This window comes from Coloeus monedula (assembly GCF_965178545.1).
Source record: "Coloeus monedula genome assembly, chromosome: 3".
Lineage (NCBI taxonomy): Eukaryota > Metazoa > Chordata > Aves > Passeriformes > Corvidae > Coloeus > Coloeus monedula.
The window spans coordinates 21,710,266-21,731,072 of record NC_138783.1 but is presented as its reverse complement, the minus strand read 5'-3'; the positions used below and the strand labels follow the sequence as shown (position 1 = coordinate 21,731,072).

At 41.0% G+C, this 20,807-nt stretch overlaps 1 protein-coding gene across 2 annotated transcripts in view; it reads right to left on the bottom strand.

Annotated features, from left to right (window-relative positions):
• CMSS1 (cms1 ribosomal small subunit homolog) overlaps positions 1 to 20,807 on the bottom strand; it is a 33,352-nt gene that overhangs the window by 1,582 nt on the left and 10,963 nt on the right. For both annotated transcript variants that reach the window (XM_082278577.1, XM_082278576.1), the window contains exons 2-9: positions 20,355 to 20,455; positions 14,246 to 14,317; positions 11,091 to 11,220; positions 7,888 to 7,947; positions 7,077 to 7,179; positions 5,579 to 5,639; positions 4,693 to 4,780; positions 2,819 to 2,907 (exon numbers count right to left, since the gene is read on the bottom strand). In XM_082278577.1, coding sequence (XP_082134703.1) covers positions 2,819 to 2,907; positions 4,693 to 4,780; positions 5,579 to 5,639; positions 7,077 to 7,179; positions 7,888 to 7,947; positions 11,091 to 11,220; positions 14,246 to 14,317; positions 20,355 to 20,455 — 704 coding nt within the window. The remainder of the gene's footprint in view (positions 1 to 2,818; positions 2,908 to 4,692; positions 4,781 to 5,578; positions 5,640 to 7,076; positions 7,180 to 7,887; positions 7,948 to 11,090; positions 11,221 to 14,245; positions 14,318 to 20,354; positions 20,456 to 20,807) is intronic.

The following is a 20,807-nucleotide window of genomic DNA, read 5'->3' as shown; positions in this document are numbered from 1 at the left end:
TCCAGCTGTTCTTGCTTTCTGGTGTAAATACAATGAAATGTATCAATGTTGCACCTTAAGTATGCAAAGAAACTACTGACAACTGGGGTTTGCTCTGAAAATAGGCCAGTATGCTGAGTTTCTAATTTTAAGTGTACAATTTTGCCTCTATAACTAACAGGGATGAAAGAACTTAGTACATCAAACAGCCAATTCTCTAAATTGTCATTGGCACTGTATTTCCTCTCTCTGAGAAAACGTACAACTATTCATAGCATGTATTTGACATTTTTTATCCAACTAGAAAAGCTGGCGAAGACTGTATTCCATATCTGAAGCTCACAAGTTGCTAGAACATCCCATTGGTTTATATGTAGTGTTAAGATGCTTTATCACCAAAACATTATTTGGGTATCTTTCGCTGTTGACATTCCATATACATAACTTTTGGGAATCTGCCTGATGTCTGCAGTGGGATAAATACCTGCAAGATACTCCACTTAAAAAGCTCAAGATGTCAAAACCCTTCCTCTATGATGTGTTACTTGAGTCAAGTTACTTTGAAGACCTTTCTGTAATTACATATTCACTATTCTGCAATCACACATCAATATCTATTGCTTATCCTAACACAATATATGACAGTGTAATGTTCTTACTTACCTGGGTTTAACTTGAACTAAGCTTTAACTTTTTACGCTAAGATAGCCTTAGGATTTTGCCTTAATAAAATAGACTTGGAGTCACAATTTTTGGCCTGTATTCCTAGATAGACACACAGAACTGCTATGATGCTGCCTACAGTGAGCTGAAAGGATTAGTTCAGGTTTGCAGTAGCCCAAACTTAAATATTAGCAACATAATCTTCATTTTTTTGAGGCGGATCACCTATGGTCTACTTTATGGATATTGACTTCAGATGACTTAAAAAAATCCATCCCACTCCCATCAGCACCTTTTGTACTGCCTGTGAGTTTGTACTGTACTGTCTGTGATTTCATGTTTTCTGTTCTTTAAAAAAGTCACAGATGAGGTCAAGCACCATACAAAAAAGCCTTATGTATTTACCACAAGAGGGAGCCTCCTTGCCTCCAAAAAAGCAAAGGTAGGGGTTTTTTTTGCTACTTCATTTCTGCAATGTATATTTTTTTGGTTTGTGTATGCAAGGCTGTAAAATACAGCACATTCAAATACTTAGACAAGTACATCGATGGATTAATGACTGATAATTTGTTTCAATTGTGAAACAGCTTAATGTCTATATGTAAAAAATAGTCCTTTTCCCTGGAGATTCCAGGCATGGGCCTGCTCTAAATGTACAAAACCTAAAGGCACTGTGCTGGAAATTGGGAGCTTTTTAACAAGCCCTAATGGAGGAATCTTCCTCTTCATCTGGCTAAAAATAGGTGATGTCCCACAACACATTGTAAACATTGCTTGTTAGCAAGAAATATGAAAGCTGGATTACAGAACTGAAAAGAACTGGGAATTATCTTAGAACTGTACAAATGATGGATGGCTCTAAATTGTTTGCACCCTACCTCTTGTCAAAAAAACAAAAAAGAGAAAAAAGAGAAGAAAGAAAAGAAAAAACAAGGGAACTGTCTTTAGATTTACTCACATGATGCTATCTTACTCTCAGGTGGAGAAATGTAGATGTTTGTCCACAGTTTTGTTTAGTTTTTGAGGAAACTTGAAACTTTTTACAGAATCACAGAATATGCTGAGTTGGAAGGAACCACAAGGATCAAGTCCAACTCCTGCCCCTGCACAGAACACCCCAAGAGTCACACCCTGTGTCTGAGAGCATTGTCCAAACGCTTCTTGAACTCTGTCAGGCTTGGTGCTGTGACCACTTCCCTGGGGAGCCTGTTCCAATGCCCGATCATCCTCTGGGTGAAGAACCTTTTTCTAATATCCAACCTAAACCTCCCCTGACACAACTTCAGGCCATTCCCTTGGGTCATGTCACTGGTCACTGCAGAGAAGAGATCAGTGTCTGCTTGCTCCTCCTCTTCCCCTCATGAGGAAGCTGTAACTGCAATGGGGTCTCCCCTCAGTCTCCTCTTCTCCAGGCTGAACAGACCAAGCGACCTCAGTTGCTTCTCATACAACTTCTTCTCCAGACCCTTCATCATCTTCATTACCCTCCTCTGGCAGGTCTCTAATAGCTTTATATCCTTCTTCTATTGTGGCACCCCAAACTGCCCCCAGCACTCGAGGCGAGGCCGCCCCAGTGCAGGGCAGAGCGGGACAATTCCCTCCCCTGTCCGGCTGGCGATGCTCTGCCTGATGCCACCCAGGACAGGGTTGGCCCTCCTGGCTGCCAGGGCACTGCTGACTCAGGTTCAACTTTCTCTAGACCAGGACCCCCAGGTCCCTTTTCATGGCACTGCTTTTCAGCCTCTCATCCCCCAGTCTGTCTGTACATCCACGCCTGCCCCATCCCAGGTGCAGAATCTGGCACTTCCCTTTGTTAAATTTCACACAGTTGGTGATGCCCATCTCACCTGTTGAGGTCTAGGACTCTTTACAAAGTCCTCCTACTGAGGGAACTTCCTGGGGACAGGCAGAACATCCATCGAGCATAAACGGGAAACTCACAGCACAACCACAGAAGTCACAGCTGTGACTTGCAACCATAAAGGAAAAATTCTTTTTCAGGAGATAATTTTGAGACCTGGGAGTACAGACTTGTCAGTCAATGTTGACTTCCTTGTGTTTCTGTACCACTGAAGATGGCTTTACAGAAAAAAAACTTTACTGATCAAGACCTGAGAACTAGAAACAAAAGTAATGAATACACAGAATATAATATATACAGGTGCTTATACAATACCTCAGGGATATCCATCATTCTCCTTAGTTTCTGATCTCTCCAGTTCCAATCCAGAATCATGTATTTTGTGGAGTTCAAGCACAGGCCATCTAAAAAGGCAACACAAATTTCAGTACCAGGATAATATGACATGTGCTTCTCAAAATGATTTTTGGCTTTTACATCTTTTGCTGTCTGTTTCCAAGGAAACTAATCTTTGAACACTTAAGTACTACATTTGCTGGTTGGAAAACTAATGCACTGACACTGCAAACTCCCTTAGCCACATAATCCCATGCCTTTTTGGAAGATAAACACAAAAGCAGAACAACTACTGTTGCCAGACTTGTCAAGAGCTTAACATCCTGCCAGAAAGTAATTCCTCAAGCTTCCTCTTGATGAAACCACAGGAGTTGAATTTCTGCAGCTGATGCCACTGGTAAGTTACAAGCACCCTAACCTGAAAATTGATGTTCACAGGGACAGGCAGTGTTCAGCAACTTACAGGAGACTGGGTGCTATGTGAATATGAGTCAGGTCAGTGGTGCTGCTGAAGAAGTCCTTTATCCTTCAAATAAATGGTGGTGAAAACAAAGGTCCTTTCTGAACTTGCTTTTCAGCCATTCTCCTATTTTTTCCCTGGTCTTCTACATGATGCCCACCATTTTTTGGCATCAGTTTTGATTCCTCTCCCTTCTCTAAGTGACCTGGCACTGCAACACTAAACTGTCAAAAAAGAACTAGAGCTTGGGCTAAAATGACACACCTTGTGTCCATGCCATAAGCTGCCTCCACCTAACAGAGAATTGGAATGGCTTAGGTTGGAGGGCACCTTAAAGATCATACAGTTCCAAACTTCCTGCTATGGGCAGAGACACCTTCCACTACACCAGGTTGCTCCAAGCCCCATCCAACCTGGCCTTTAACACTTTCAGGGATGGGGCATTCACAACTTTTCTGGACAACCTGTTCCAGTGCCTCACCACCCTCATGGCAATGTGCTCATGTGCTGAGCACTGACAATTTAATGTTGGTGGAAGCAACAAAATTATGTTACTCCTGTACCCTTTTGGAAGGAACAGGAGAGACCCAATCTACAGCCAGTCCCTGACCAAGAGACCACAGTCAGAGCAAGACAGTGTCTTGCATAAGAGGAATGGAAAGAATTGCCTTATCATGTCATTTTGTTGTTTCTTTTTCTTTGTGTACATACTGTCTACTGAGTAAGTAAAAATACTCAGAATATGGGAAAATAAGATTTATATAGAATAATCAATTTTATTACAGGCAAATGAGAAATAAGACCAAATCAGCAAGCAGATCTTTCATCCACCCCTCACAAAGTTTACACTGAGCTCAGAGTGACATATGATACAGTGACTTCTGTCGCTACTTCCTTTTGATCCACTTGCAGTGTTTGGTTTCCTGGAGCTTTAAATCTCACACTATGGTTTTGCAATCACTTTCAAGTCAGCATAAATCAGTATCCCTGCCAAAAGAGGAAGTCCCCCACCTCTGCCTGCTCATTACCTGATTTTGTGTGCACACTGGTTTTGTTTTAATTGGGGTCATTTCACTGAGCTGCCAAACAGACTTTGGCTTGCCCAGGGAGCAAGAAGGGGGGCATAAGCAAGCACTGACTGGCAGGTTAGAGGAAGCATTACTCTGCCTTTCTCGGCTAATACTGGCTTCTGCCAGCTTAAAGTGATCATAAAACAAAGTACTAGAACCCTGACCTTGTTTTGACTGACATAGCAGGAGTGGAGAAACAGAACTGTATAGTTTTGTACCCAAATCCACATATTGATGTCAACCTAAAAAAACCAGTTGAAGTTTCACTTCTCATGAGACTAAATATAAGATACCTAGGGAGGAAACCCTTCTTGTTCTCCTACCTTGCTCCACTAGTGCCTTTACTCTCCCAGGAGTTCCAACCCCAATGTGGAACACACCTTTCTCCAACATATTCATTTGTTCCTTTATCTAATTTGAAGAGAGAAAGAAAAACCACAGTAAACGCACAGTTATTTTAAAATTTCTTCTCAAGGAGTTGGAAATAGTTCAAGATATCATTGTATTTCTTTCTAGAACACCATCAGGTAACAAATGATATTTGTCCTTCAAACTGTCAGATGATTATATCTGGAAGAATGTTTAAGAAATGTAACAAGCCAGCTGGGCATCACACTTCTCTAGAAGTTCAATCTTTTTTAACTTTGAAAACCTGCTATTGCACCAACTATTTTTGGAGGTGAGAACAGTAAGATTCCTTCAGCATTTAAACAAATTCTCTGGAAAACTGACAAACTTGAATTAACACTGAAGTCCTTCAAGATGAAGATACTGGAAAAAGGTGAAATAAAGTAAATGACATTTATGTGTTTGACAGCATTTACATCAAAGGTTAAGTGTCTACTTATTACTCCCAACACCCCCATAATTTGTGCTTTTAACAGGTATGGATACTGGGGATCCAGGCATTTGTTTCCACAGACCTATGTGTGTGAGCCTTCAGGCATTTGAATGAGCACTTCATGGGAGTGTGGAAAATTCAAACTCAGCATGTGCACAAGCATCTACATTCTGCACAGGTTGCACCTGAGCTACTGGAAATGGTGCTTAGTGAAATTCCTCACTCTGCAGCAATGGGTTACCAAAAGCACTACCTAAAGGAAGGAACTTCATATGAACACTGTATGAAAGGCACTACTGCCAAAGGATTTAAAAAGAAAATGGTATCACACTGTTTAGCTGTTTACTTGCTCTATTAAAATTCCCTACCTTTATGTGCTTTGCAAACAACTTGAGGACTTTGCAATCTCCTTTAAAGGCTGTCATTGACCTAGCAATAAAAAAAAATGAACAAGGAAATGCAAGAATCAGGGCTGGGCTTAAGACCACACATGAGGAAAGAAAAACTAACTGGCATTTCTCAATATGTTTGAGACACACACAGTCCCCCAGTGAACACTGGTTGTACTCTGAACACTATGTACATTCTTCTTTGCTACTTATCAACAGAGCCGAACAACTGGACAGACACAAGGGAAGACATCAGTAGGGGGCAATATTGTTTAGATAGCTTTTCAGATAATATTTAATATTATGGCCTGTGCTTTCACAGCTAGCTTAGTTCAAAACTGGTTAATTACCAAATCCTAATTAAAAAATAATTCAGTTACTGAGATAGAGGCATTAATGAAAATGAGTGTGTGTGCACAAAAGGAAGGATCAATGGACCAATCTACATTTTACAATCTTCCTGCAGTGTGGCTGCTGGGAAAACCTAGGCTGACATTGTCTGTACTGCAGAGATTGTCCAAATTCCAGTTAACCAAAACTCATTTGTTAGAAACGCTGACTTGTTTTCCTGACACTCCATTTTGGCACACAGTAACAACTCTATGTTCCATATTCATCAAACAGGAGATGAACATACTCAGTATTTTCTGAATGTCATTTAAGACAGCTTGCTCTGCATGCATCTTGCAGTGCACTGAATTTTTAATTTGCAAAGCTAAAGGTTTGTATACATCTAAACCACCTAAGTTTCAGGTGCTAGTCTCTGCATGCACAACTGGCACTTATCTGCCTTATCTATGCTTATATCTGTGTCATGCAATCAAACTTCTCAACTCTCCATCTCATTTTGTACTGACAGGTAATCACAGGAAGTAGGGTCAAGACACAGAAGACAACCATGAAATCTGTGAGGTATACATTAATTCACCAAAGCCATCAAAACTTCTGGTGTGAGAAGGGCGAGGATAGAGAAGGGGAAAAAATAGGGACAGGGCACGCCGAAAATTGTCATCTCTGCCCAGCAGTTTTGCCAGCCTGAGCCAGCTGAGAACACTGACACAGATCTGGAGGCACTCAGGCCAGACACAGCTTGACAGCCGAGGCCCTGAAATGCCATATCCTCGTTGCCTTTGGTGCAAAGCCATGATTTCTAGTGGTGGATCATGATGCTTTATGGGCTTACTCTGTTCCCAAGGATAACATGTTCCATGTTTCCCCCAAACCCATTACACTTCATTTTTGGTTTTTAACAAAAGTAACACTTCCCAGGCAACTGAAGCACTGAGCATTACTTCAGTCCAAAACCGAACACCACACTCCCAGAGTTTAAAGACGGCAGGGATATTGCATCAGTTTGAGTCAGTGAATTTGCTGGCTAGCAGAGGACAGTGTCCCAGTTTTGCCTTTTTGCCTGTGGTTCCAAGACAAAACTCCTGACCGACTGCCAACCTCAACACAACATTTGCTATTGCCATACTTGATGAGTTCCAAGGAGCGAAGGGCAGAACTGCAGAGAACCAGCATCACCACCGACTTCTTCTCCTCGTGGTTTCTGCGGAGCTTTGCCCACTTCGGACAGACTGCAACGGAAAAGCCCTTGTACACACACACAGAAAGTACTACATGCCACAGTTTTAAATTGCTAGAGTACATGATGAATGGTAGCCAGCAGCAAGAACACACATGCTGACTCCTATGAGGTCTGGAACTTTGGCAACACTTCTGCATTTAGTCATGGCTGAGAAACTGGAAAATGTAATGCCCAAAATAAATAAAATACAGAAATATCACATAACTGAACAAACTAGACAAGCATTAATAATCAACAGTTTTTTAAGGTGATGAGCCCATTGTCTTCATTTGCCACACATGGCAGTTTGTATCAGAGAAAATCAACTGCAAAGAAACATTTACCAGACCAGAAGTTCTATATAAATATACAAGAGAATAAAAATTCTCTTGGTTCATGTCAGCAGACAGCTGCAGGACTTTTACTGTAAGATAATACATACACCTACTTATGAAGCCACAATAAATTACTGACAAATAATCCCTAGCAATTAAAAGAAAGCCTAGAACATTTTTGATACAAAAAAAAAAAAAAGTTATAGAGTAAAAAAGTGCCAGAAAAACAAGACCTTGCATAAAAAAAATTTTTAAAGCCTTAAAGTGATTAATATTTTATAATAAACAGTATTTGGAGCTACATCTAAAAAAATGCAATCATATTGTCTTAATTATATTTTTCATACAACTTTCATCTCATCCAGACCAACATTTTAACTCACTTTCCTTCAGGTATGAAGAAAAACTGTGGCTGAGATCATTGGCTGGCAAAAAACAGGAATCTGAAAACATAAAGGAAAAAATATTTTTGTTGATGTATTTTAACAGCAAAGGGAGAATATATGTTTGCAGCACAACCACTAGTTATATTGATGAAATCCCAACTTCATAAAATCCATCATCAGTAAATTACCATTTCTGAAACAAAAATTAACGTAGAAGAAACTTTACATGGGTTAATTCAATGAAGGTAACATCTCTGAATTGCAATTCCATCCTTTTCTCCCAGCCTGAAACCTTGAACACAGGGCTGCTGTACAGGTGTGATCACATGCTTTAAAAAAAGTTTTCATATGTCTTTGCCACAAGGAATCAAGCCTCAGCCAAAAGCCTTACACTGCTAGACTGTTCCTCCAATGTACCTATGATGAAATATGTTTGTACATCCCCCAAATAATTCATACTATGTAAATGCAAAATCTACCAATTGCCAGTAAGTTTGCTTTCTGGCCTTTCATATTGTGGTAACCTACCCAACAATATTGACCCTAATGGCAACACCTACACTCATTTCTGTGCCTTTCTCTTCCTCCATTTCCTGCTGACTTCCCTTTCCCTGGTCACTGTGTCAACTAGGAAGTCTTTTAAAAGCACCCTGTGGCAGACACGCCATTTAACTTCATATAATGGCAATGAAGATCCAAACAGGTTCTTTGGAACGTCCTTTCTCATGTCTACAGAAAGTCAAAGTTCTTAAAAAGGTGATTAAAATTCCATGGTCCGAAAACTTGCCATTGTTGTTAAGGGCTCTTTGCCTGATGGAACAATATGGTTCAGCAGAGCATTAACAATTCTGTCCTTAAAGTCTTACATATTTGTCAGCATCTTGCATGAAGCACAGCCCCTCAGGGTGCCCATGGATGTTTGCTGATACATTTTCTAAACAAAGGAGGTTTCTTCAAAGACATTATTCATGTTCACACGGATGGTGCACTGTGCTAATGCTGAGAGCATCAATCCATGATCTTCATAGGGACAGACACTGTGACAACCTCGGTTTGTAGCTAATGCCTGGCTGAAGTCCTGTCTGTGCACTTCCTTGAGCACAGCTGCTCTCCATTACTATATCTTTCATTTAGTGGGTGTTGTCTTGCTAAAAACTTTTATTCTACACTGATTCCTATTAAATCCTGAGACTGACATTTACTAGGACTTGAGCTTCAAAGGAAATGAATATGCACAACTGAAGGGTCAGCAGCTGATTACTTTACAAATCATGTTTAAAAGATGTGCTTGATGCTGGTGGGGAAGGGCAGGGGCTGATCTTCTGAATACATGACCTCATTAATGAGTGACCATTCAAGAGGTGGTTTCTGAAGGACACAGCTTCAGCCACTGTGATGCCTCAAGAGGCCACCTAAAAACAGAGACTAGACAAGAATAAGGGAATAAAGGTAGGTATTTATTTGAAGGGCCTTCAAAGGTGCACCCTGGGGAGCCAGAGGCTACTCTCAAGACAGACCCCAAGGTGGAAAACAGGTCACGGGTTCTTCACACTTTTATAGGTTTGGTTCATTTGCATATCAGAGTTAATTCTCCAATTAAAGCCTCAGTTAATGATGTGGTTTCCCCAAGCTTGCTCCCCCCTTTAGAGGCTTTGGTTTACACATTTTGGGCCTAGGACGGTCTGGGTGGAGAGCAGGCCTACAGAAGCTTTGTAATGTCTACCTAGCATTAGAGAGCAGAAGTTAACAGGCTACAAGGAACTTCATAGATACACACTAGGGAGTACAGGATTTGAAAAATATGAAAGTTAAAACCTAAGGCATCAACTGACTCCTCACCAACAGTCCAGCAACACTGCAGTATTTCCAACAGTTTTAAATGGAAGTCTCAGCAAGGCGTGGAGAAGCACACAGCTCCAGACTGCAGCAAGAGACCGTGCTGACTTTCCCACCAACCCTGACCTTCTGCACTTTGTCAGTGAACAGGAACACACAACTCCAAAGTAGTTGCTTGTTATTTACTCAGTGCTTTGACATGAATGACTTGACAGCTGTACAAGTTCATAAACTCCTTGGCACTTTAAGCCTTCAACTCCTAGCAAAAATATTAAGGAAAAATATCTCCATCCAACACATATGGAAATGGGTCACTTCAGTAGCCCAAAGGGCTCTTCAAATAAGAAAGAAACAAAAGCAATTTATTATTTCCTAGAAACCTTATGTGCCAAAAAATACTTAACACAAGATTTTCGAAGAAAGCTATATGGGACTTCTCCAGGTTTTCTTGATTCAGTAACAAAGCTGAACCTGCCCCACAGAAATAAAGAAGGATCCACCTAGAATCTTGGGGGTTAAGGAAGGGCACATTTACCTAGAGAGATGGGCTTATGCATTAAAAAAGAAAAAGCACTGCTAGACTAGAAGGCTTCTACATTGGGCACAGGCCACTGACAGTTCAAGAAGTCCCAAAGGTGAGTGCAGGTTGGTTATCATGGGTACCACCAACAAATAATGGACAGTGTCTCTGCACAGAGGCATAGGAGGCAGAGAAGTTCAACGTTGCCATCACCTCCAGTGCAACCACCAAGTGACAGAAGCTAAGTCTGCTCTGTCCTGCTTTTTACCTTTTCTATCTGGCTTTTAACTGGAGGCAGGATACAGGGAACAAAGAGGGTCCTCATGGTTAAAACTTGGTCACGTCATACACGGACCAAAATGACCACCTCAATTCAAGCCACTCCCTGAAAAACTATTGCATTCAACATCTCATATCCATATGAGAATGATGCCTCATTATTTCTTTGTCTGGTTCTGTCAGCCCCTTATTATGCATCTGGATTGACTCAGATAATCCCAGGAACAAAATACATCTCTCATAGCATCTTGGGAGCTACTATTAGGAATCATAAAGTTTCTATCAGAAAAGTGACCTCTAGAAATTAATACTTTACAATAAAAAGAGACATTTAAACAATGTTTCATTTCCGTAACTCCAAGAAACCTCACATTTATTCCAAAGAAACTAACACTTCAACTTGAAGAGCAAATTAAAATACAGTAAAAAAGAAATATAAGAAAATATTTTCATTTAAAAGTACAACTCAAGACCTGTCCCAAAAATCTTCTTTCTTCTGCAGAAAAAGAAGTCAACAGTATAATGAAAAAAACATTATTTATATATTGAATATAGGATAAGTTACCTGACAGCTTTAATTCCTCTATTTCAATCACGGAACGATTTTCACCAAAATGTTGAGTAAGGAGATTTTGTAGATCTGCAGGGACACCAGGTTTTGGAGCAGATTTTTGCAGAACATCAGAAATCTTCTTCTAAAAAATCCAAGTAAAATGGGTTCAGTATGGTATTTCTATATAGCTCTTTGACTAGACAACAACACTGTAAATAAATGTTCCTCCATATCTTTATACAGTTATATTAGTTTAATTATGGCTTAATTGGAAAAACACCTTACAGTAGGACAAGATTCCCTTTGTCTTTTAGAGGGAATGCAGACTTCAGATGCAAGTTGAGATACTTTGACAAGATGGCCTGTGAGCCTGAACATGAAAAATCTTGTCCACTCACCTGAAATGCTGCTGTAACAAAAACATAACTGAAAGCTGTTTTTTTGTTTTGCTATTGCTACCCTCTGGTATCAGTTTGAAAATTCAGGCTTTTTTTCATATTTTTATTATTCTTAAGGCGTAACAATAGGAATCAAGTGATAATATATGATTTGGTTATATTTTGATTCAAATAGGGTAACTATCTATCTATACTTGGAAGGGAAGATGGTTAGCTATATTCACAGAATGCCATGCCAGGGTGATGAAAATAAGTTAAAGCAACAAAACCACAGTCAAGCAGCAAGAGTTCACAGCTGCTTTGTTCTACCACACCGTATAACTTTTACAACAAACTACTACTTTTTAGAGGCTGAACATGAGTTCATAATGATTGTGTTTTACACCTTATTGATGTAATATGTAACAAGTTACCAAGTAACAGGTTACCGAGTAACAGGTCTGAATTCTCACTGAAGTGAAAGGGTTGCTGTTATTTTTACCCATAATTAAATGGAACATGTGGATAGAATAGCCCAAGGTTCCCATTATCTGAATGATCTGCCAGCATTTAAGAAAGCAGCAGATTTGCAAGGATAGAGGCAGTCTGGAGAGAATGACAAGAATGTGACGCCTCTCTTGTTCTCGCTGAGATATGTTCAGTTTTTGAAAGGCCAGCTTAAGGTTTCTCAGCTGTGTAAGCTAAATTGAACTTGTTATCAAGGGGACACATGGCAGCATAAGTCTAGAAGTGAAAACAAGAAGGGTGTGGTTTAGGATGGAGCAATAGGGTCAGTATTTTTGAGGCAAAGTGGGATTTCACAGAGATGAGGTGGGTCTGCAGGCATTTTTAATAGCTTTGGAGGTACCTTCAGTTTGGCAGGCTAAGGTCCAGAACAGCAAAGATCAATGGAAATTTTGAAGAGAGGTATGGCAGGAATTTTAATGTCAGAGACAGACCTTCTTCCATCCATTCTTTCCCTCACTCCATCTCAGCACCCACTCCCTCCTCTCTTCCATTCCCCACCACTCTGTCTCTCCCTCTTGCCCAATACACCCCAAATACTCCTGGTAACAGCAGCATAAGGGGCAGAATGCTGAACAGGGAAAAGCCATCTGGGGGCTGCCAAAACAGCAAAGGCAAAGCAGGCACTGCCTCTCCCAGCCATTGCCACTTTGGCACTGCCTGTTTCACCCCTGCTAAAAGCCACCTGTGGGTTTGCAAGACCCCAGCTGAACCTTTGACAGTGGGTCACACGGAGATGAAGTGTTTATGCCTTCCTCTCAGTCTAGCTTTGGCCTGGTGCAAAGCCCTCTGCAGTCCCTGGAAGACTTTGCAGAGGACGTCTGGCTGTTCCACAGGTTTCTGCAGGGCTTGAATCTGTAGCATTCCTTCCCAAGATTTCCCTTCACTTACCACTATTGTATTTTTCTGCCAAGTGCCTTCCCCATGCATGACCAGCAGCTGTGGGCAGCACAACCAGCCACTGTGTGAGGCCCACAACCAGACCTCTCCATTGTTCTTCCCAACAACCACAAACACCTTTCTCCCCAGCCCTGCCTCACAAGCTGCCTCTCAAGTGAGCCACATTTGGGAACCTCTCATTTAGAAGACAGCAAGATAGAATTATCAGGCTCATTTTACTTGGTAATTCAGCATAAGACAGTGTTCCACAGGACCACTATATCATTCACTGGGCCACTTGGTTCCTTCAGAAAAATTATGGGCCTCTGGAGGAGAGAAGACTGATAAAACAAGAAATTCTTTAAGAGCAAGAGCAAGGACACCTGAGCAAACTTACTTCCTTCAAGGAGAGCTGTGGGGAAATGTTTCTCATGCAGGAAGTTTTATTATTTTTCTTCCAATTCATTCCAGATGCTTAAAAGCAAAAGGGCTTTCCCCCCTTTTTCTTACTTTTGGAGACAGCACTTTGTTTGGAAGCCACAGACCAACCTAATAAATGTTTACTAATGGGGTTTTTTTGACAGGCTGTTTATGTCAGCTTAGTGGCCCACTGAAAGCAAAGGTATAACTGAGCAGCTGCTTTTTGCCTGAGAAGGGGATTTCTTGTTAGGTTGGTTTGCCAGCCTCTGTCATGGGATGCCCTTGCTCTGGCTCCAGTGGAGTAACTACTGTACTTACTCTGCCAGAGCCACGTTGAAAGCAAAATCCCACTCTTCCCACTTCCCATTCCTTAGATGAATAAGAGGGCTAACATAACATAAAAAGGCCACTCCTCAGCCTTGTGAGAGAGCCAACTATTTACAGCCTGTCCCAAAAGACAATGAACTTGCCTGGTGCCATACAATCTCCATCTAGACTGCAAGTGTGTGTTTGTTGTTGTGGGTGAGCATGGAGCACGGCCAGAGGGACAATACAGAGTATTTATTTATATCCTTATGCTATGAGGAGAAGAGTGAACAAGGACAGCCCTTGGCTCAAAAGGCGTAACAGCAGCTGCAGCCTGACCACACTTCAGGAACAGGTCAGATTCTGCAGCAGCTGAAGTTCCACCTTTCTTCCATACAGTCACCCTTTCCTGGCGTGCAACACTTTCAAGTGGGGTGTAGACATACAAACCCTGAGTGCAATACAGACATAATGCCATAGGTTGGGAATAGGTATCGCGAGTAAGGTTTAAAAATTAGGAATTTCTGTTCTTCTCTAAAAGAGGCTGCAATATTATGACCATATTATTTCCCATCATCATGGGGTTGTCCCCATTCTGCATCTTGTAGTAGCCTATAAACCCACTGCCCAGTCCCCATACACACTCTAGGACACTCATACCTTCTTCCTCCTCTTTGCCTTGACAGTGCTCTCTTGCTTTTCTTCAGGCTGGCTTAAAAAACACTCTGTAGGCTGCAAAACACATTAAAAAAAAAAAAAAAAGTAAGTAAAAAAGTCACTGAAGGAAGACAAAGGGGGTAAGAGGAGATACAGAAACTATAATGCTGAGTTAGGAAAAAACAAATAAAATTGAACTTTCCCACCTGTAGAAGGAATTAAATTCTTACAGTTATATGCACATAAAGTAATTTTGGAATTGAGATTGTTGTTGCAACCAAGAGAAGGAATAAAAGAAGAGAAAACTGAAACATTCAGGGTATAGTCATAATTCCATAAAATGGTGAAAAGCTGTTTTTGATACTTTAAAAAAAATATCAGGAGGAAAATATGAACAAAATCTACCACCAAATTTATATTTTTAATCTCTATTATTGTGAGTGATAATTTTTCTAAACTTTGCCAGTAGTGTTCTAAAATAACTGGGTCTAAGGTGAGCATCCAGGTGGTTAAAAATAGCATGGAACAGGGCAAGATTAATTACAAACAATCATGCTCTGGAGTTCCTTCTACACTTGTAATGCAAAATTTAGGAAAACATGTTTCAAGTTTGTCCTACCCCATTCTTGCTTTGTCTCCTCATAGCAGGCAGGGTCAAATACACACAAAAAAAATACATGGTGCATTTCAGAACAATCCAACACGTGCTGCTATCATTAACCCTCTTTTGTGCCTGAGTGAATAGGCTGAATTGGTCCATTTGTACCAGAGTCCCTGTTCACACAATCCAGGGGTAGGATTTGTCCGTAGCTGCCTAAAACTGTCCAGAGGAAGCGAGGCACAGACTTCCCTTGTTTTGAGCACAGCAATTATCATTTCTTTTGCCTTCTTAGGGCTTTCTACCTCATGGAAATGCAAATTTATCTACATAGACAGGCTTTGGAACTTAATAAGTGACTTGATGAAGATTAATGGGAAAATAGGCTGAACTGCAGGAAAAAGCTCCATGCTACTATGATGCATTTGGCTGGAAAACTCTGCTCTTATGAGAAAATGTGGAGAAGACTCATCACATGGAGCATTAAAAAGCTCGGGAACAGCAAATCCAGCAGTCCTCCCTGAGGAAAGCCTGAAAGAAAAGTATCAGCAGGAAAGGGAGCCTAGCTGAAAACCAGAGAAGCTGTTCCTTAGTTCCCCTGAGAAGGCAGCTTCAGTCACGCCAAGAGGGCCAAAGCACAGCTAACAGAAGTTCTGAGTATCTGGGTCCTCCTGAGCCCTCCTTGCATTGCCCACCTTAACAGAAGGACACTTCATGGCAACTGGTACTAAATGACCCAACCCAGCACACTCCTGCCTTTCCAAGCCCACTCTCACAGCCTCGTCAGAAGCCTTTTTTGAAGTTTAATTGTTCATATTATGCCTACATTTCTCTTTTCCTCCCCACTGCCCTGGCTAATTAGCTATAAAAACAGGTAACTGCCATGCTCAACACAAATAAATGACCTCTTGCTTTCTGTGCTGTGATGCAGCCACAGTCACTGCCCTTGCAAAGGCAGCAGTATTGTATGGCAGTGGCTCTGAAACTGGTTGAGAACTGAAATGAAACTTAGGAATTACCAGAGAAGATGTGGCTGGGGACGTGCTACAGCCAGCAAAGCTCTCTATAGCTATGACTGGAATGTAACATAGCCTGCATAAAAAGCCATGAGAAGCTGTGATAGGGATCATACCTTGCCTCAACAACAGAGATCTGTCCTTGTCATTTTCTCAGGTATAAACAGAGATTATCTTCACTAGAAATGAAGGGAATGATTGCAAGTGGAAACTCACTTTAATTAACAAAATTGTTCCAGAGTTAATATAAGGTTTTTTGTTTTATTTTTGGTTTGTTTCTATTTTAAAAATCTCTGTCCTGACTCTGATTCAAGTGTTTTTAAAACACCACCATACGTTTCTTCATTCCTAGCCCTACCATTAGCATTCCCAGACACTGAGACTGAAACAGAGCTACCCTCTGCTCTACTCTTACACATCCCAGCTGTCCATAGATACTTAAAGGCCATTTGCCAGGTGTTTTAATCATAAATTTTATGTTCAACATCATATTTTATGCAGAGAACAAGCCTTTGGATTGCTTTGGTAAAGGGATACCTACAAGCAATCAAAAAGTCAGAAAACGGCCAACCTGAATCTCTCTCCTCCTGTAGAGTATGATGGTTCCCTATCCCAGTGGTGCTACCACTCTTCCAGCATATTGAAAAATGTCACTCATTCACTTTGGGCCCATTTCTCCCTTCTTACACATCGTGAACTGCTTTACATAACTCTCAGACACTCCCAACTGGTATCTGTATGAGAAAAGAATGAAATGTGCCACACAACCAAAAAAATTTCTCTAAAAGAAAAAACTTCTTCATTCAAATGTTTGAAAGTATGACCAAATGCCATGGCTTCTTTTTTGAAGGCAGTATGTAATCCTTTCTTTCAACAGACACAGAAACACACAGCAGGCAACACAAGCACACAGCAGGCTTGTAGTCACAGCCTTGCTTCCTTAGAGAAGCATGGTAAGGCTCAAAATTACCTCCTTTACACTGCATATTGTAATGGTTTAACACAGCCTGGTTTTTGGTTGGGAGTGGGAGAAAAGCTGCTTGAAACTTCCATGTCCAGCACAGAGCCAATTGCTGAAGGCTCTGACCATGGGCAGGTTACAAGCCCAGTTAGACAAGTTGGTAACACCTCTGTGATGACATTTAAGAAAGGAAGAAACCGCAGGAAACTCTTTTCTTCTCCTGAGGGGTGGTGAGGTGGCCACCAGGGCCCATCCTGGTGGGGGCTGCTGGGGGCCATGCGGCTGGGGCCCTCCTGAGGCTGGGATTGTGCGGCCAGAGCCGCTTGTGTGGTGCCAGCAGAGACCATGTGGCCAGCAACGAAAACATGGCAAACAATTCCCTGATATGGAGCCCAGACAAAAACCTTTGCAGTGCAGCGAAGCTCTGTAAGAACTTTTCAATTAATGGAACTTGAGAACAAGTGAACCTACAAACACCAACTTTCTTCCAAGTCAGAGTGCAAAGGAAAAGTGAGGACACGTGAGGAGAACCAACATGGTGGCACCAAGGTCAGTGAAAAGAAGGAGAGGGAAAAAGTGCTCCAAGCACTGGAAGAAGTGCTCCAAGCAAGCCATGGTGAGGACTTTAATACAACAAACTGTTTCCCTGTAATTCATGAGGTGCATGGGGAAGTGCAGAGATCCACCTGCAGCCCATGAGGAACGGTACTCACACTGGAGCGCGTGGATGCTAAAAAGCTGTAATCTAGTGAGGAACTTGAACAGAGGGAGAGGACCCTTGCTTCCAGAGGTAGAGAACCCTTGCTTCCAAACTAGAACAGCTCATCCTTAAAAGACTAAACCCCATGAACTAAAATGGCCCACGCTGGGCAGTTGTGGGAAGACTGCTTGGCCCGTGGGAGGGACTCACGTTACAGGAGGTAGGGCAGGCTCCTGTTTCTGAAAGTTAAAGCCACGCTGGAAAAGTTCACAGAGAACTATCTCCCATGGGAACAATCCCACGGCACAGCAAAGAAACTCTTTTCCTTAAGCATACTGAAGAAAGATTTTTAAGAAGTGAAAGACTGACCAAAACTCCATGTTTTGTCTCCTTGCACGGTTGGTGGGAAAGCGGGAGGGACTGGGAAGGAAAGGTGTTCGTAAGGTTTATTTTTGTCCTCATTACCCTTTTTATTTTGATTCTGCTAATAATAAATTTTCTTTATACTGTTTAAGTTTTGAGCCTGTTTTGCCCTTAAAATGTTTTTCCCCTAATCCTTATCTCAACTCATGAAGTTTTTGTTTTAATTTTTCTCTCCTCTGCTTAGCTATAGCAGAGGAAAATGAGTGAATAGTTTTTCATGGGTGCCTGGCACTTAGCCAGCATCAAACCTTGACACATATATATATATTTAGGCATAGTATATTATTAGCCCAGAAACAGTAAATCCACTTTATTCAGACATTAAAAATAATGACATAAAAAAAGAGAAACATCATGGTGGTGAATGGCTGTAAACTTGCATGCCTTTGATGATCTGCAGTCTAAAATATTTCAGCATTTGATCTAGCCTGAACTTCTGACCCTTATCCAAGCATTAGTTGCTTACCTACTCATGCAATAGCTCTTTGCATGCCACCTTAAGAAAAGGTCATTTGCATGCTTTTCTTATGCAAGACACAAAGCAGACACCAACTGGTTTTTGACATGGCTCCCTTGTGCTCTGTGTTTTCTATGCTATTTTTACATGGAAATTCTCAAAATGCAGAAAACAGGAAATTTGTGCCGAGACCACTGATTTACGAACTAAAATGCCATAAATTCCTTGTTTGTTAATCATACACAGAACATAAAATATTTCCTGTATTATATTTCTAACATGCTTTTTTTCTTTACATGCTGCCAAAGTTACGGGAAATTCAAATGTAGACTGAAAGCAGTCTTGAATGTGTGTGAAAGTTTACATTCCAGGTCAGCCACACACTGACTTTCGGAGTTTGTGACAAAGTAAACACATCACTGCATCATTCAGACTGGAGACAGATTATTCATTTCACTGTAAGCCTGAGGACAGCCTGCAGACTGGGAACATAGATGTTCATAACTCTGTTTGGTTGTCTCGTGACAGGCTTAAAGGTGCCAAGTCCATAGCGGAACAGCTTCCAGCCTCTGAATAAGGCAGGCATGAGTAAAATGGGTTATGTTATTTGCACCAGAACTACAAAACCACCAGCATCCCATAAATACGTCTCATTTTGTATGTCTAAAAGATGTGCAATAACCCATCCATGACTTTGAGCTCCCATAAAGCATTTCCCTCTTACGGTTTCACATCTAAACATCAAATTACCTGATTCCAACATGCAGGCTGATATTCTTTATATGACAGAAAGACCAGCAGGAGGTGTTCTGCTACAGCTGAGCAGTCCCAGGCCACCTTGGCAAGTAACTTGTGTTGGCTATCCTTTCTAATGTTCTCATAAAAAAGGTCAAGCAACCCTTCCAAACAAAGTGTCTTAACCTCCTTCTAAATGCCTAAGTGAAAATGGTGATAAAAAGTGGCTCCATAAGGATTCTCACTCCTCAGCATCTGACCCCCTGGTAGAGCACATACAAAGGCAATACAGCTTTCTCCTGTATTGCTTGGCTCTCCTTCCTAATCAAAACATAGGTCTAATTCAGATATTTGGATCACTTCACCTTTGGTCTCTTTGGAAAGACATCCAAAAGCATAGTAATTGCTACCATGTTGTTTACACTTCTCTGTTACAAAAAAAGAACATCCCTGCAAATGGCTTTCACTTGGGCAATTGCCTAGGCATTACAGAGTGAATTTATTATTGACCTAGGGGTCAAAATTAATACCCATAACCTCAAGGAGAGATAGCCTCCAATGTAATTTTAGCTCTCCGACAGCCACTCAGTCGATTCTCCTGGGTGGTATGAGGAGGGCAGAACAAATTTACCTTCCAACAAGAAACTTCTTAAAATCAGCTGACCTCTAGATGACTTTTTTCCTCAAACTGGGGTGATGCTGCCTGTTCCCTGGCATACTCCATGTAATGCTGAACAACACAGTTCCTATTGGCATTAAATGAAGTTTTTAGCAGCGCAAGGGTAAGAAAACATCAGTCCATGTAGACCTAAATTATTTTTCATTTGGACCTTGCACCGGGGACATGCTTGGGTAGAGAATCTGCACAACATATAAATATAGCTTTCCAGACTTCGTCTGTGCAGGGAAAGGAAAAGATTGCAGGGGAAGATATTAGCCTCCCCTAGGGAGGGGAGTAGCACCATCCAGGCTTGCATCACTAGACAGTCACTTTGTAGGACAGGCCTGGCAATCTCAACTCACACAAAACAAGTGTGAAGTTATTACTGAAATGTACTAGAATCTGATCACTTCCAAATAAGGCAACATAATTTAAACAAAAAATTTGTTACATGAACAGATCAGATAGACTGAAGAAAACTGCCCCTTCACTGAAAAAAAGCAGATTATGTTTCCCTATGTATTATCATCTTTGAGCTAAATAATTGCCTAATTTACCAACCTGCTTTCTTTTCTTTTTCACAGCAAGTTTGGAATCTGAATCTTGATGTGTTGCTGTCCTGTTATCACTTGCTTTTTCAACAGCTTCATCATCTGAAGGATCTAATCCGAAAAAAAGAAGAGTTCTTGTTACTGTGTTTCAAATCTATCTATCCATCTTTGCATTCAAAAATAGGGATAAAATCTCCAGCTGAAAGGTTGTCACAATAATACAATCTCATGATTGGCAATAGATACAGCTGTAACAAATACATTCTTCTTGCTAAGTTTGCTGAACTTTTTTCAAAATAATGTTATTTTCTCCTACTAAAACAAGTCTTGCAGATGAAGGAAAAGAAAATCCAAGCAAACACATACAAAAATGCACAAAATCCCCATTCCAACTCCCAAATGCTTTACTGACAGATATTAAAGAGGAAAAATTACAAGATAGGTATAATGTCCTATTGTATAA